Source organism: Myotis nattereri (genome assembly GCF_964212035.1).
Source record: "Myotis nattereri genome assembly, chromosome: 2".
Taxonomy (NCBI): Eukaryota; Metazoa; Chordata; class Mammalia; order Chiroptera; family Vespertilionidae; genus Myotis; species Myotis nattereri.
Window position 1 is genome coordinate 86,999,136 of NC_138076.1, and position 16,622 is coordinate 87,015,757.

The following is a 16,622-nucleotide window of genomic DNA, read 5'->3' on the forward strand; positions in this document are numbered from 1 at the left end:
CAACACCCAATTAGAAGAGGAAAAATTTGGTCACCCATACAACCTGGGCTAAAGAACCGTGGCCACATCTTGTGCATCAGGTAATATCTCTAAGGGACTCCACTTAATAGCAATGGTGGCGACCATTTATGGAGTATTTATTATGTGCTAGGTGCAATGCTAAGTAAGCACTTGACTTTGGTGACTTCACACATTATTTCATCTTCACAACAATCATTTTACAGGTGAAGAAGTGCAAGCTCAAGAAGGTCAAAGGCATTACTCAAGGAACATGACAGCATTGGATTCAAACCCAGATCTGTCTGACTCCACCACCCATACTTGAGCTTTAGCTAGAATGGTGCTCTTCTTTTCCAGGCCTACTTTCTCCCTTGCCTCTGTCCTGAGACTGGAGTGACCCATCACAGACTGGGTGGAGGAGAAGGGTCTTCTTGTTCATCCCTAGTCTTTCTTCCTCAGTGCTGGGGACCAGGTTCTCCCCTCCACCGGGCTTAGCATCCCGTGATCTTGCACTGCTATTTGGAGATCACTTTGGGTCCAAAGAGGTTGGCTTCTCAGAATTACCATAAAGCGTGTGTGTGTGTGTGTGTGTGTGTGTGTGTGTGTGTGTGTGTGTGAATGCGTGTAGAAACAACTCAGATTGGAGCGCAGGGGACTCAGGCCCATGGCCTAGCCTGGGACTTTGTAAAATTCTCTGATGATAGTGGGATCCAGGAATTTTCTTGGCCCAGAAAGATCAGGGTGTCTTTCTCAGCCTCCTTCAATTCTAAGGACTGCAGCCTCCATTGAGCACTGGCGCCTGTTTCATTTCCACCCCACTCAGATCAAAGCTACTTCTCAAGGTAGAAAGAACTGAAGGGCAGAAAGAAATATTCAGTCTTCCAGGGAGCATATGGTTTTTGCCCACCAACCTCCACCCTCCCCACTGAATCTCAGTGGTATCACTGGGCCTCAGATCCACAGCCTCCGGATCAGAGCCCCCTCACAGAGTCCTGCCCGTGTGCTCACTCAGCTGCTGCTAATGAAAAGAAATCATGCATAAGTCATGAGGGACAAGTTTCAGGCTGGGTGGGGAAGGGGACTGATCTGCCTGGCTGGCTCCTGCCTGTGAATGACAGGGGACGCCACTCTTCAGCTGCTGTCCCAACATAGACACCCTGTTCTCCTGAGACCCAATGGGCTGCTGGACTCAGAACCCAAGCAGAGTTTAGAGTTTTCTTTAAAATTTAGCAGTAAGGACAAATCCAACTTTTATGTAAGGTAAGACAATGTTCTATTCAAAATTCTCTTCAAGGCCAAGGGCAATTTACATACCACGGAACAGCAAGCACTGGGGCTCACAGAGAAGGAGGCAGGCGGCAGAGAAAGACAGCCAGTGGGGATCCTGGGGAGTGGACACCAGCTTCTGAAGAGCCGCTTTCATTGTAATGACCTGGTTGACAATAACTGCTCTTTACAGACTTTCCTCTATGGCAGACATTTTCCTTATGTGAGCTCGTTTAATTTTCACAGCCACCATAAAATGTGGGCATTATTGTCTCCTTTTTATAGATGAGGACATATAGCCTCTGAGAGGCCGAGTCATTTGTTCAAAGTCACACATCAGCAGGTGGCACAGTCTGGACTGGAATTCAGGACAGTCTCTCCCAGAGCCCCGGTTTTGCCCTCCACCCACTGCTTCCCTCCCTGTTAAGTTGGTGGGTTTAGAAAATCTGCACCAAGATAGATGAAACTACCATATAATATAAATAATATTGAATGTCAACTGTAATTGAAAAATAAAATTAAAATAAATAAATAAAATATACACCAGGGGAAAATATAAAACACTATGCTTTTGACACTATGTATCTGGTTATTATTTGATTTTCAATATATGGTGTGTATGCATCCATGTAAATTGTATTATTTTTAAAAGAGTTTGAAAAAAAAGGAAAGATTTATGGGAAAGGTGGAGAAATAAGGGGGGATGATAATGTAGAGGTTCCAATTTGCTAAGAAAATGTGGGTCTGGTGAAAGGGAAATGGTTGAGTGTGGGGTACAGCCATGGGGTCATCCTGCTGGCCCAGGGCAGGCTGATGATGGGGCACCAGAAGAGTTCCTGTGATTTTTTGCTTCCACAGAATGTACCAATGCAGGGCCATCTAGTTAGGGCTGATCTGAAGGCATCCCAGGTCAGTGCAGGGAATGTAGGTCTGTCACTCGGAGGCCTAAATTTTGGTTCCAATTCTGTCAGGAAATAAGTTAACTTTGCAAAAGTCCTGGGTTGAATAGTGGCCCTCCAAAACAATGGATCATATCTTAATGTCTGGAACATGTGCGTACTACCTTATATGGCAAGAGTGAATATTATTTTATATGACTAAAGGTGTGACTACATTAAGATTCTTGAGAGGAGAAGTTTACCCTGGAGTATCCAGGTAGGCCCTAAATGCAATCACATGTATTCTTAAGAGACAGACACACAGAGAAGAGAAGAAGGCAATGCGACCACAGAGACAGAGAGTGGTGTGCTGTGTCTACAAGACAAAGAACAATGGAGCCACCAGAAGCTGGATGAGGTGAGGAGCAGGCTCCTCCCTGGAGCCTTGGAGGGAGCGTGGCCCTGTTGTCACCTTGATTTTGGACTGCTAGCCTCCTGAACTGTGGGAGAATATGTTTCTCTGATTTTGAAGCAACTCAGTTTGTGGTAATTTGTTATAGCAGCCATAGGAGACTAACACCAGTCACTTCCTCTCTCTGGACTCAATTCCCTCAACTGTAAAATACGATTTAACCCCCCAGTTCTGACATTCTCCCCATCATTCCCTAAGCTGCAGACCCTCATAGGAGGACAGGTCTCCATTCTCTAGATTGACCCCTTCCGTGTGACATCAGTGTCTAAATAGGTCAAGTTTTCCCTTTGGGGAACAGAGCTGGTTTGAGACAAGATGACTTTGCTAAGAGTAAAATATATTGCCAGACAGTTAAATTTTTTTCTTACTGTTAATTGCTAGAAAAATATTCAGCCTCATCCCAAGGAAGCCATCCAAATAACTCTGATCTCTCTGTGCATTTCAAAGAAAGCTCTCAGTATCTGCTTTCTAATTTCTTCCAAACAGGCCCTGAAGCTTGAGGGACCATGGTTAAAGGAGTTCCATAAAATTTGCTTTGGGAATGTAATCCCCATCAAAATCCCAATGTAATTTTTAAAGAAATAAAATGGAACCACAAAGGACCCCAAATAACCAAAGCAATCCTGAGAAAAAAAGAACGAATTTGAAGTTATCACGCTACTTCACTTCAAATTATACTACAGAGCTATGATAATCAAAACAGCATGGTATTGGCAGAGAAACGGACACACAGAGCAATGGAACAGAATAGAGAGCCCAGATGTAAAACCATATTTATATGGACAGATAATTTTCGACAAAAGAGCCAGAAACACACAATGGAGTAAAGATAATCTCTTCAATACATGGTGCTAGAAAAACTGGAAAGCCACATGTAAATGAATGAAACTGGATTACAGTTTATCCCCAATGTACAAAAATTAATTCAAAATGGATAAAAGACCTAAATATAAGACTCAAAACAGTAAATTACATAGAAGAAAATATAGGTACCAAACTTATGGACATTGATTGCAGAGACCTTTTATGAATTTGACCCCAAAGATAAGGGAAGTAAAGGCAAAAATAAATGAATGGAACTATATCAAACTAAAAAGCTTCTTTCTGTACAGAAAAAGAAACTGACAACAAAACAAAAAAGCAGCCAACCAGATGGGAGATGATATTTGCAAACAGTAGCTCCGACAAAGGTTTAATTTCCAAAATGTATAAGAACTCAAAAAACTCAACACCAATCAACCAAACAAACAACCTAATCAAAAAGTGAGCAGGAGAGGGGGTGGGAAAGGGGGATAGGGACACATATGTAATACCTTAATCAATAAAATAAAAACAACTGCAAAAAAAAAAAATGTGGGCAGAGGACCTGAAAATACACCTGTCCCAAGAAGACATAGGAACAGTCAACAGATATATGAAAAGATGTTCAACCTCACTGGCAATTAGAGAAATGCAAATCAAAACTACAATGAGATACCACCTCACACCTGTTAGAATGGCCATTATCAACAAATCATGCAATGACAAGTGTTGGAGAGATTGTAGAAAAAGGGAACCCTCATCCACTGCTGGTGGGAATGTAGACTGGTACAACCACTATGGAAAGCAGTCTGGTGGTTCCTCAAAAAATTAAGAATAGAACTACCATATGAGCCAGCAATCTCTCTCCTGGGAATATACCCAAAAAAACCTCAGAATCATGTATTCCTAATTATATATACATCCCTATGTTCATTGCAGCATTATTCATGTGGCCAAGCCAAGAAAACAAAGAAAGTGTCCCAAGATAAAGGACTGGATAAAGAAGATGTGGTATATTTACACAATGGGATACTACTCAGCCATAAGAAAGGATGAAATAGCGTCATTTGCAACAACATGGATGCACATTGAGAACATTATGTTAAGTGAAATAAGTCAGTCCGAAAAAGCAAAGAACTATATGATTTCACTCATATAAAACTGAAACTCGCCGAGGCCGGTTTGGCTCGGTGGATGGAGCGTCGGCCTGCGGACTGAGGGGTCCCGGGTTCGATTCCGGTCAGGGGCATGTGCCTGGGTTGCGGGCATATCCCCAGTAGGAGATGTGCAGGAGGCAGCTGGTCGATGTTTCTCTCTCATCGATGTTTCTGACTCTCTGTCTCTCTCCCTTCCTCTCTGTAAAAAATCAATAAAATATATTAAAAAAAAAAAAAAACTGAAACTCATGAACACAAGCTGCACTATGGTGATGTCAGGGGGAAGCGGGGGGGGGCGGGGGGGCAAAGGAGGTTCTAATATAAGGTGACAGGAGAGCATTTGACTTTGGGTCATGAGCACATGGTACAATATACAGATCTTGTAACATAGAAACCTGTACCTGAAACCTATATGTTCATGCTGACCAATGTCACCCCAATGAATTTAATTTAAAAAATTGCTTTGGGGCTCCTGGGTAAATGTGGTACAGAGGTAATCAACTCACCTCATCTTAGGGCCAGCTTCAGCCTTCTCTGCAACTCCATTATTAGCAGTCACCAAATGACTGCACGGGACTCAGGGCATCCAGTTATGTGACTCAAAAGTCTCATTTGCAATTACTATTAACCAGAAAAGCCCCATGACTGCTTTGTGCCCACAGAGTAGAATATCATACAATATTCACAGAAACCAAAGGGCTGGAAGAGGCTGCAGGGGAAGGCTTTAGAGTTAAGCTCCTGGAGTGAGCACCACTGGCTCCTGCCTCTTCCTTATCCTTCCTGCCCTGGAAGGTGCTAATGAGCTGTGAGGAGGCTCAAGCCTGGACAGCAGAAGGAAGGTGGTATTATTCCTGGAGAACTCAGAATGGGACCCTCAGAGGTGGCTATGTCAATAAGAACTGAGTAACTACAGGATTAAACAATCTTGTCAGAGCCTTTAACTGCTTTAATAAGATATTCAGACTGAACACTCCAAAGGCGGCCTCTAAATTTCTAAAAACAATGCTCAGGTCTTCAGCTCTCATTTGGCTGCCTGCGGTGCTGTATCAAGCAGAGTTAGTGAAAGCCCCAAGGCCCATGGGATTTCCGAAGATTATTCCATAAAAGTAGGGGCAATGTTTGGCTTTGCCACACTTTTCTTCTTGGCTCCCTCCTTCGATGATCCTCCTCCTCCTCCATGCACCTCCCCCTGACCCCACATCCATCCCCACCGTCACTCAACATACTTCACCCACATAGGTTGGTCTTAAAATGAAAGGCATGTGATTGCTTCAAGTAATGGTACTAAAAATGCCCTAAGTTTCTATTTAGTATCTGTCAGGCACTTAAAGTCATTACTGTCCCATGCCCCTCCCACTATTGTGTGTGCGTGTGGGTAAACCCAAGGTTAACAGGTTACAATAGAGAAGAGCTCTGGGGAGGCTGAATAGAAGAGGTAGAGGTGGGGAGGTTAAGCCCTCGCATCTGGAAGCTGGGGAGGACACCGGGGGTCTCAGCAATGATGCTGACACTAACAAGGGCCTCTTGCAAGTTTCTCAGAAAGCGTCTGACTAGCCTTCTTTCAGGAACTGGTTTATCAGGGGCTGTGGGTAAGAGGAGGAAGTTGCCCAGCCGGCCTCAGCTCAGCTACGATCTGCTTGGGAAGGCTGTGCACCCACCCCAGAGGGGCTGTGCCGCCACCTCAGATCCTTCCCTGGAGAAGTCTAGGTTCAGCACCACAGGAAGCCCGAGTCCAGTCCATCCCTCCAAGGGCACCTCTGGAGATGGGGGGAAGGGAGAGGGGTGCCCAGGGCAGGCATTATAGAAGCAGCTAAGGTGGATGGGAGAGGAGCTAGGAGAGAAAGGCACTTTGGATTTGGAAACAAGAAAAAGACATGAGGGAGAAAGGAGTGATGGATCCAGACCAGGATCAGAGCCCTCACTGGAGCCAGCCCCGGCCGCTGGCTGCACTTCAGTAACCTCTGTGAATGAAGAAGCAGAGGGCCGCCAGCCAAGAACACTGGCTTCTTGGCCTTGGTCACTTTCAGAGCGTAGGAAGGAGAAGTGGGGGCATCGCCTGTGCAAGGAGCCCTCCCTACAGGCAGAGACAGACAAACAGTGTCATTTGCACTCCACAGAGACAGCTCTGCTATAAATCCTTCCCCTGCCTGGGACTTGCTTAAAGCAAAGACCCCTCATATTCCAGGCCAGCTACACTAAACATCTCTTTTAATTAGGATGGGATTAAGGGGCTAAATGACTTTAACCAGGGTGTCTGCATTCCTGGGAAGTCTTCTGCCTTCCATTTAGAAGGAAAGATATCAGCTTCGAAGGAATCCCAGGTTACTTAAGTAATTGCCATAATAAGATTGAGAATGAAGGTGACCTATACAAACATGATAAATACACAATTTTCTCTGCTCAGAAAATGAATTTTGATTATAACTCAGCACTCGCCTCAGGCCCTAAAATACTGTCAGCATTATCAGGAAATCCCAGGAAAGGACGAAGGGCAAAAATGTTTCCACAAAAGAAAGCAAAGCCAAAAACACAGTTTTCCCAGCCCTCTTAGGTAGCTGCGTGCCACCTAGAACATTGAAAGTGAGGTTGCAGTCCCTGTGTCCTTAGTCATCAACCCAGGTACCAGCGTGTCCTACAGAGTGTGGGGAAGCACCACAGATCAATAGCTATTCTGGGTTAACATTGCCACAGCTTTTTTTTCTTTGAAAGAATTTTTCCCCATTTGGATCAGAGCTTATTATATCTTAGGCATATTTCTGTGGTCTGTCTATGGAAATTAATGCTTATAAGGAGCACTTTTCTTTTGAGGTTTTATTTTTTAATATAAGTGATGGGAGCAGCAATGCGCCTGTGGAATTGGTCCTTTAAAAGCTCTGCAAATGACTGTTAAACCTCAGGTTTGAGAAGCAGGTAATATGCACCTGACGTACCACCTGGATCGTGGATGAGCACAAGGTGTTACCTGCATCTCCACGGAGGCAGCCTGGGCTGCAGAGGTGCCTCTGCCTGGCACAGCCTCTGTGAATCTCGTTTGCTCTGCTGCACCCTCTGGTTGCATTAGCAGCACTCAACTTGCTTTGCTTACCTGCAGTGAAGCTCATCTGAGCCAATCTCTTAAGTAGTTTTTTATGGGACGTGGAAGGCCAAATGAGAATGTATTTGAAAAAGTGAACCATGGAAAGTAGCCTCTCAAAGCTATGTCCGCTTTTTTTCTGTTACTGCTTATAGCGTTTCTAAGTCGGCTAAAGGCTTTAAGTGACAACTTTTGAAGTTCCCGATGAATCCCTACATATTATGTGCAATAACATAATTTCTTTGAAGGAGAGTGTTATAAAGCACATCCACCTTTAGTATCTCTTTTCAGCCTCACAGAGCCATGGAGGAGGCAGGATAGGAATCTGTACATTCATCTTGAAAGGTTCAGAGAGGTTGAGTCTTGAGGCCACACAGCTCATCAGAGCTGACCCATGGCCTCCAACCTGACTCTGGACTCCTGGACGCAGGCAGCAGAACTACTTGTCTATATCCGGGCACACATCACTGAAAAATATACGCAAATGCACTGCACCCACCCCACACCAAGATCTGAGCGCCCTCTGCTTCTCCATCAGCAGCAGTAGGCAATGAGCCACAGAAATCCAAACTTTGGGAAAGCTAAATCTCATAAACAATTTTCAAATATATTGAAATGCAAAACAGGAGTAAACAAAATGTCTTGCCACAGGGAACTAACTAATGTAAAGTGACAAAATAATGGGAGTTTGAATGTGCTCTCAAAAGTGGCCATGAAATGGAATTCAGAATCACATTTTAATATGTACACCATACACTTGCTTGGCCAAGGGTGACTAGTGGTGAGTTCTCATTTATACAACTAAGCCATAAAAGAAATAGTGAAATGAGGAGAGAGTGAGAGAGCGCGCACGGGGACAAGAGAGGGAGAGGTTGCCTGAGATGGTGTTAGCCACAGCTTGGGTACTGCAAAACGCCAGGACTGGCCCCAGGGGCTCCAGGCAGCTGTCCCTTCTAGGGACTTGCAGATATTGGGGGGCTAGTGTTGGAGGCACCCACCAGTGTTGCCCTGCAGTGATCTGACCGAGAAGAGTCGAACTCTTTCTAGGAGTTTATAAAGTGATGAGCAACAAGCAACTCCCCTCCTGCACAAGATCAGTCAGTGGTCAGAATAACAGATCTGTCCTCATAGAGATTATTCCAGCACATTCTTCCTACAGACGTGCCCTTCCCCCTCTCTCTCAGCCCTGGGTACAGTGAGGACAACTCCCAATGAGTCCATCATTTATTTTAGCACGGAGTCATGATGGCTGTTTCATATTTCGGGAGTTCAGCTACCCGCCCGCACCCCCGCCCCGCCCGCCCACCCCCCCCCCCACCCCCGCCCCACTACTGCTCTGCTTTCCGGTCTTCCCAGCTAGTGGCTCTTGATTCATTTCCCCGTCATTCTTGGCCGGGATGTGGTGCGGTCCTCCAGAATCCCATATTTTGGCTGTTCTTCTAAAGAGCAGTGACCTGAAGGCACAAATGCAGAGGCAGCGGCGCCAGACGCGCAGCCGGGCGGCCGCAGGCAGCACAGCACCCGCAGCCGCCTGCGGTGACTCAGACAGCAGCTCGGAGCCGGTTTCATTATTGTACAACTGAAGCGAATCTGCCTCCTCCAGTCCTCGGTGCCAGGGGGCGGGGAGCGGGGTGGGGTGAGGTATCTAGCTCACAGGAAGCAAACACAAACTCCTGACCTCTCTCTTCTCTCTCTCATTCACACCTAAGCTCACTCACCCAAGCCGAGTCTGAGCACAAGGAAAAGAGAGCCCGCCCCCCCCCGCCCCGCCCCCTTACCAACTCCAGGTCCCTGTCCGGTGTTTCTGCCCCGTTACTTCAGTGGCAGCCCGAGGGGGCTTCCAAAACCCATGTGCTTGCCTGCTTTTGCAAACACATGGGACAGGCTGCAATCTGGGTAACTTTTCAACCCTGTCTACTGAACATTTGCCTACAAATTTCTGAGAGAGAGGGGCGGGGACGCCCCCTAATCCCTGCCTCCGCCAACCTCCACTTCTGACCCCCACCAAACGCTTGGGCTGACGCTTGGGGGAAAGAAACTAGACCATCACTCCAGCTGTTCTGGCCAGTCAGCGGGGAAGCACCAAGCCGCCTAGAGAGCCAGAAGGAGCGAGTCAGCCTCTGAGTCCCAAACACGGTCCTGGCCCCAGCGAAACAGCCTTAGCCAGGAGCTCCGTGCACGCGCGGGAGGGTCACTCGGTGCCCGCGCGGGAGGAGAAAGGACTTGAACCCTAGCAGCGTGAATATAAAACCATAGAGAGCAGCTCACCTTCAGGTTGTGCGTGGGGTTTACGACGCAGACAAGTTGGCCAGCGGCGGCGAACACCCGTTTAGCCTTGTAGTGCTGGAAGCGGAGGTGGATGAGATCTAACACAGCTCCAAAGCACTGGGTAAAGAAAAGCATCACAACTTTTGGGGGGTCGTTGGCACAGGAAGGCAGCGACGCGGCTGTAAGTCCTTGGGCTCTGGAAGGAGCGCAGCGGCTGAGACACTCCGCTCCAGACCGGCTCAGCGAGCCTTCATATTCATCATCAAAACAAGATGGTTAGAATCTTGCAGCAGTGAGGCGGCCAATCAAAAGGACAGAAGTGTTATCCTTGAGGTGCAGAGACAGCCAATAACAAATGCCTCCCCTACTGAAACTCCCTGATGAATTGAGCCTGGCGGAGAATGTATTATTGAACATTACCATAGATCAGCACATTGCATTTATCTTGTGATTACAGCCAACCATACATAATGCTGGGGAGATCGGCTGACAAAATTGATTGCTTAATGTGTCTCCATTTATTAATTGACTTAATTTAACGTAAGAGCCTTTCTTAATGGGCTGGCAAAAACGTAAAGCGTTTCAACCTCCAAATAGTAAAACAGCCTGTTCCAAAGTAGGCAGATGGATAACGCTGATCGTGGCTCGACTCACCAGAGCTGCTTGGGAGAAAAATCAAATATTACAAGACTCGTCTGATTCCAGATAAGGATTTGGCAGGGGAAGAAACATACATCTTTTAATCTTGCGCTCTGACCCTCTCTGCAATTTGGGTTTCAGCCCCTTGACAAAATCTTACTCTACACTCTTTATAAAAAGGAAAGAAAAAAATTCCAAACAAGGAAAACAGACAATGTATATACATATACGTATACATATACATATACATATACATATACATGCATATGCATATATATACATATACCCATAATACTGTAATTACTGAAGCCTGAAGATATTAAACCATAAAAATGCACTAAGTATGCTTCTAAAAATAATGAAATCCCTGATGCATGAATGCACACCACAGAAAACCTACACTGAGAGGAAAGTGGCTTGTAAATCAGCAAAATAATTACAGATGCAGAGGGTCTTTGCTTGTCATTCATTTGCATATTGGTGGACAGCCAATTGCTAATTAACCACTAAATTGCTGGTTACTTAAAATAGAAACTAAGAGCACACATATCACATCATCTGCGTGTGCCTGTTAATGCCGGCAGCATGTTTCAGCGCTGATCAGGCGGAGGGCATGCCAGCCCTCAGACTGCACTCCCCTTCTTCCGAATGGGACTCGGAGCGGAGCAAGCCCACTCGCAGGTTCTGGGAGCAAGCCCACTCGCAGGTTCTGGAAAAAAGGCCCGAGTAGCACCTGAGGAGTTACAGTTTCAGGGAGTAGGCAGCCTTCCTGCCTACAGCAGGAGAGTTGAGTGTGTGTCTCCCTCTTCTTTGGTTGTTTTTCTATTAAAAGTCAGCCCAAATCCAGTGTGTGGGTGAGCAGGGGCCTTCTGCCCGAATTGCATCCAGAGTTGTGAGCCCATTGCTCCTTCTGGAATGGCTCTCACTCTGCTCTGGCTATAGAGCTTGGGCTGTAATATACGAAAGCGTACATACATGTGGAACACCTATTCTGTGGCCTGGTCAGGCAATTAAATCAACAACACATTAAGATATAGGGGGGAAATGAGCAGGTTTACTGAAACCAGGACGAAGCCCAGGTATTAGTTTTAATTTAAATTTTAAACCAAACCAAATGTCTTAAGAGATAAATAAACCAGGCGCCAATTAAAATGGAAACCTAGTACTTTCTAAAATAATTGCACTGGCACAAACCTAGAAGATGATAACTGTTGAACTGATTAGGACCTCATCGATATGATATGTTTATAGGATATGAGTCCCTGCACCTAGTCATTAAACAGTTTGTAAACAAGGTTGCTGACCCACAATACCTGCATTCTCTCTCTCTAGCTTTTATTTTCCAGAACAATCAGTATTTTAGTGTTCAGCTGAAAAAATTCAACATTTTTTATTGCCTTACCTTTTTTAAAAGATAAAAGATTGCAATTTCATAGATTTCTTAAAAACACATCTAATAATTCATAAAGGTCCAAATTTCCCTTTTCTCCATCCTTGGGTTAGAATGGAACTATTGTGTTTTTGTTTCTCCCTTTGTGCAGCCTTAGTCAGGTTTCTTAACCCTTTTAAAGTTCAGTTTCCACACCTGTCACAAGAGAATAATAGAAATTTATTTTTTTCAAGGTCATTGTGAAGACTAAGATGATGTATCTAGAAGTACCCAGCACAGTGCCTGATCCAAAGCAGCCTCACAATAACTTGAGTTCAGTGAGCACCTTGGTGGAAGGGTGATTATTTGGCAGTATGCTTCTTCTTCTGCTCCATGAAATATTTTCCCCTACTGATATTCATGCTGTCATCCAGGGTCATGGAAGCAGAGGGCATGACAAGAATGAACTTGGCTCCGGCTATGTTCTTACCGATTAGTGTTCCTGATATTACCTAGAGACCTGGCCTGGGAGTGAGGGTTGAAGGGCTAAGGAGTGCATATTGATATCAGTGGTGAGAGTAGTGCCATAGACCTGCTATTGTGGTTTTGTTACCTTGGTCTCAGATTTGCCTCCTTGCTCTAACTCTGTATTCAAAACTGCTCTATGTCACTCTCTTTTAAAAAATATTTTATTAATTGAATTTATTGGGATGACACTGGTTTGAAAAACCATACAGGTTTCAAGTGTACAACTCAATAAAACATCAACTGCATGCTGCATCCTGTACCCATTAACTCCAAGCAAAGACTCTTTCAGCTCCCATTCCCCGCCCCTTTGCCCACCTCTACTTAGCCCCCACCCTTTTCCCTCTGGCTATCACCATACTGTAGTCTCTGTCTATGTATTATACTAATACATACGCTTTTTGGCTACTCCCTTCACTTTCTTTCATCCAGTCCTCCCACGCTCCTGCCCTCTGATAGCAGTCAGTCTGTTCCATGTATCCATGGCTCTATTTCTATTTTGTTCGTCAGTTTATTTTGTTCATTAGATTCCATATATAAGTTAGATCATTTGGTATTTGTCTTTCTCTGACTGGCTTATTTTACTTAGTATAATAATCTCCAGTTCCATCCATGTTGTCCCAAAGGGTAAGAAGATTTCCTTCATATTTACAGCCGAGTAGTAACGTGTAAATTTACAACAGTTTTTTCATTCACTCATCTCCTGATGGGCAGATCTTAGCTATTGTAAATTATGCTGCTGTGAACATAGGGGTGCATATATTCTTTCTGCTTGGTGTTTCAGGGTTTGTAGGATATATTCCCAGAAGTGCGATGACTGGGTCAAATGGCAGTTCCATATTTAATTTTTTGAGGAAACTCAATACTGTTTTCCACAGTGGCTCCATCAGTCTGCATTCCCACCAGTAGTGCACGAGTGTTCCCTTCCCTCCACATCCTCGCCAGCACATGTTGTTTGTTGATTTGTTGATGATAGCCATTCTGGCAGGTGTGAGGTGATACCTCATTGTCCTTTTAATTTGTCTCTCTCTAATGATTAGTGATGTTGAGCATTTTTTCGTATGTCTATTGGCCACCCATATGTCCTCTTTGGAGAAGTGTCTATTCAGGTCTTTTACCCATTTTTTAATTGGGTTGTTTGTCTTCCTGGTGTTGTGTTGCATAAGTTATTTATGTATTTTGTAGATAAATCCCTCATCATATGTAACTTTGGAAAATATGTTCTCCCATTCAGTGGTGATTCCCTTTTCATTTTGTTGATGTTTCCTTGGCTGTGCAATAGCTTCTTAGTTTGATGTAATCTCATTTGTTTACTTTTTCTTTTGTTTCCCTTGCCTGAGGAAATATGAGCAAAAATATTGCTATGATAGATGTCTGAGTTTTTAGTGCCTATGTTTTCTTCTAGGATTTTTATGATTTTTATCTTGTGTAAGATGTAAGTTGATGGCCTAGTTTCCTTTTTTGCATGTACCTGTCCAATTTTCCCATCGCCATGGAAGCATGAACAGACTGTTGAACTTCAGAGGGAAGGCAGGGGAGGGTGGGTGGGAAAAGACCAATGACTTTGTATGCATATATGCATAACCTGTGGACATAGACAATAGGATGGTGAGGGCCTGGGGGTTGGGGGGGTGAGGACAAGAGTGGGCTGGAAGAGGTTAATGGGGGGAAAAGGAGGACCTATGTAATGCTTTTAACAATAAAGATTAAAAAAGCAAAATCCTAAAACACCAGAATAAAAATAAAAATACTATACTGATAATTGGCATGGGACAAAAAAGATTTTCTTCATATACTTAGGTGCTTCTATGTTGGATACATAGATATTTACAAGGGTTATATCCTCTTTTAAAAAAAATATTGATTTTAAAGAGAGGAAGGGAGATAGATAGGTAGGTAGATTAATAGACGTTGGATGGATAGATAGATAGATATTGATGTGAGGGAGAAACATCAATCAGCTGACCCCTACATGCACCCCAATTGGGGATTGAACCCCCAAGCAGAGTATGTGCCCTGACCAGGAATTGAATCTGCCACCTTTGGTGTATGGGACAATACTCCAACCAACTGAGCCACACTGGCAAGGGAAAGGGTTATATCCTCTTGTTAGATTGATTTCTTTATTTATTATGTAGTGATCTTCTTTGTCTCTTTTATGGCCTTTGTTTTGAAGTCTATTTTGTCAGATATAAATATTGTTACCCCAGGTTCTTTTTTGTTTGCTTCCATTTGCATGGGTATTTTTTCATTACTTTACTTTCAGTGTGTGTGTATCTTTTGTTCTGAGGTGGGTTTCTTGTAGACAGCATATATATATGGGTCATGTTTTATTATCCTTTTAGCTATCCTATGTTTTTTTATTAGACCAGTGATGGCGAACCTATGACACGAGTGTCAGAGGTGACAAGCGAACTCATTTTTTTGGTTGATTTTTCTTTGTTAAATGGCATTTAAATATATAAAATAAATATTAAAAATATAAGTCTTTGTTTTACTATGGTTGCAAATATAAAAAAATTTCTGTATGTGACACGGCACCAGAGTTAAGTTAGGGTTTTTCAAAATGCTGACACACTGAGCTCAAAAGGTTTGTCATCACTGGATTAGACCATTTAATTTGTTTACATTTAAAACTATTATTAGTAGGCACTTATTAATTGACATTTTATTCTTTATACCTATGTTCCCCTCTCTCTCTCTCTCTCTCTCTCTCTCTCTCTCTCTCTTTCTTCTTCTTCTTCTTCTTCTTCTTCTTCTTCTTCTTCTTCTTCTTCTTCTTCACAAGCCCTTTAGCATTTCTTTCAATACAGGTTTGGTGGTAATTAACTCCTTTAGATTTTTTGGTCTGGGAAGTTCTTTACTTCACCTTAAATTTAAATGATAGCCATGTTGGATAAAGTAGTCTTGGTTGTTGGTCCTGGCTCTTCATCACATTGAATATTTCATGCCAATCTCTCCTGGTCTGAAGTGTTTTTGTTAAAAAATCAGCTGATAGCATTATGGGCACGCCCTTGTAGATAACTAACTGCTTGTCTCTTGCTGCTTTTAAGATTCTCTCTTTGTCTTTAACTCTTGGCAATTTAATTATGATGTGGCTCTGTGTGTGCCTCTTTGGGTTTCTCTTGTTTGGGACTCTCTGAGCTTCCTGGACTTGTAAATCTATTTCTTTCACCAGGTAGGGAGAGTTTTCTGCAATTATTTCTTCAAATAGGATTTCAATATCTTGCACGCTCTCTTCTCCTTCTGGCACTCCCACAGTGCAAATGTTGGTACACTTGAAGTTGTCCCAGAGACTCCTTACACTATCTTCATATTTTTGGATTCTTTTTCTTTTTGCTCTTCTGATTGGGTGTTTTTTGCTTCCTCATATTCCAAATCACTGATTTGCTTCTCAGCATCCTCTACTTTACTGTTGAATCCCTGTAAATTATCCTTTATTTCAGTTAGTGAATGCTTAATTTCTGACTAGTCCTTTTTCATATCTTTGATGTTCTCACTACAGTACTTGAAATTCTCACTAAGATCCTTGAAAGTCTCACTATGTCCCTTGAAGCTCTCATTAATATCCTTAAGCTACCTTATAACCATTGTTTTGAACTCTGTATCTAGTAGTTTGCTTGCTTCCATTTCATTCAGTTATTTTTCTGGAGATTTCTTCTGTTCTTTCATTTGTGAGATGTTTCTTTGTCTTCACATTTTGGCTGCTTCACTGTGTTTGTTTCTATGTATTAGGTAGAGTTGCTATGTCTCCTGGAATTGGTAGACTGGCCTTGTGTAGTAGGAGTCTTGTAGGGCCCAGTGGCTCAGCCTCTCCAGTCACCTGAGCTCGGCATTCTAGATGCACTCCTGTGTGTACAGTCTTGTTATAGTTGAGCCTTAATTGCTGTTAGTGTCACTGGGAGGAAATGACCTCCTGGTAAATTGGCTGTGAGTACCAGCTGCAACTACAGTGGAAAAACTGCTGTGCAGGAGATACCCCTATGGAGCAGAACTTGCTTCAGTGGGGCTTTGGTGCTCACTGAGTCTTCCCCTTAGTGTGTCACTTGTGGATGTGTAGAGTAGTAATCTGGTATGGTCTGAAGTTATCCACCAGGTGCATTGGCTCTGGGGCCTCCCAAGAGGTGCAAAGTCAGCCACTGCCTGGGGCCACCCAGCAGGAGCTACAGAGTTA

At 43.8% G+C, this 16,622-nt stretch overlaps 1 protein-coding gene across 1 annotated transcript in view; it reads right to left on the reverse strand.

Moving 5' to 3' along the window:
* Positions 1-10,140, reverse strand: part of SIAH3 (siah E3 ubiquitin protein ligase family member 3) — a gene marked incomplete at its 3' end in the record, with an annotated part of 80,291 nt that extends 70,151 nt beyond the window's left edge. Inside the window, exon 1 of the mRNA XM_081082778.1 lies at positions 9,916-10,140. Within this exon, the coding sequence (XP_080938904.1) occupies positions 9,916-10,050 (135 nt within the window). The 5' untranslated portion in view covers positions 10,051-10,140. The remainder of the gene's footprint in view (positions 1-9,915) is intronic.
* Between the last annotated feature and the right edge of the window lie 6,482 nt (positions 10,141-16,622).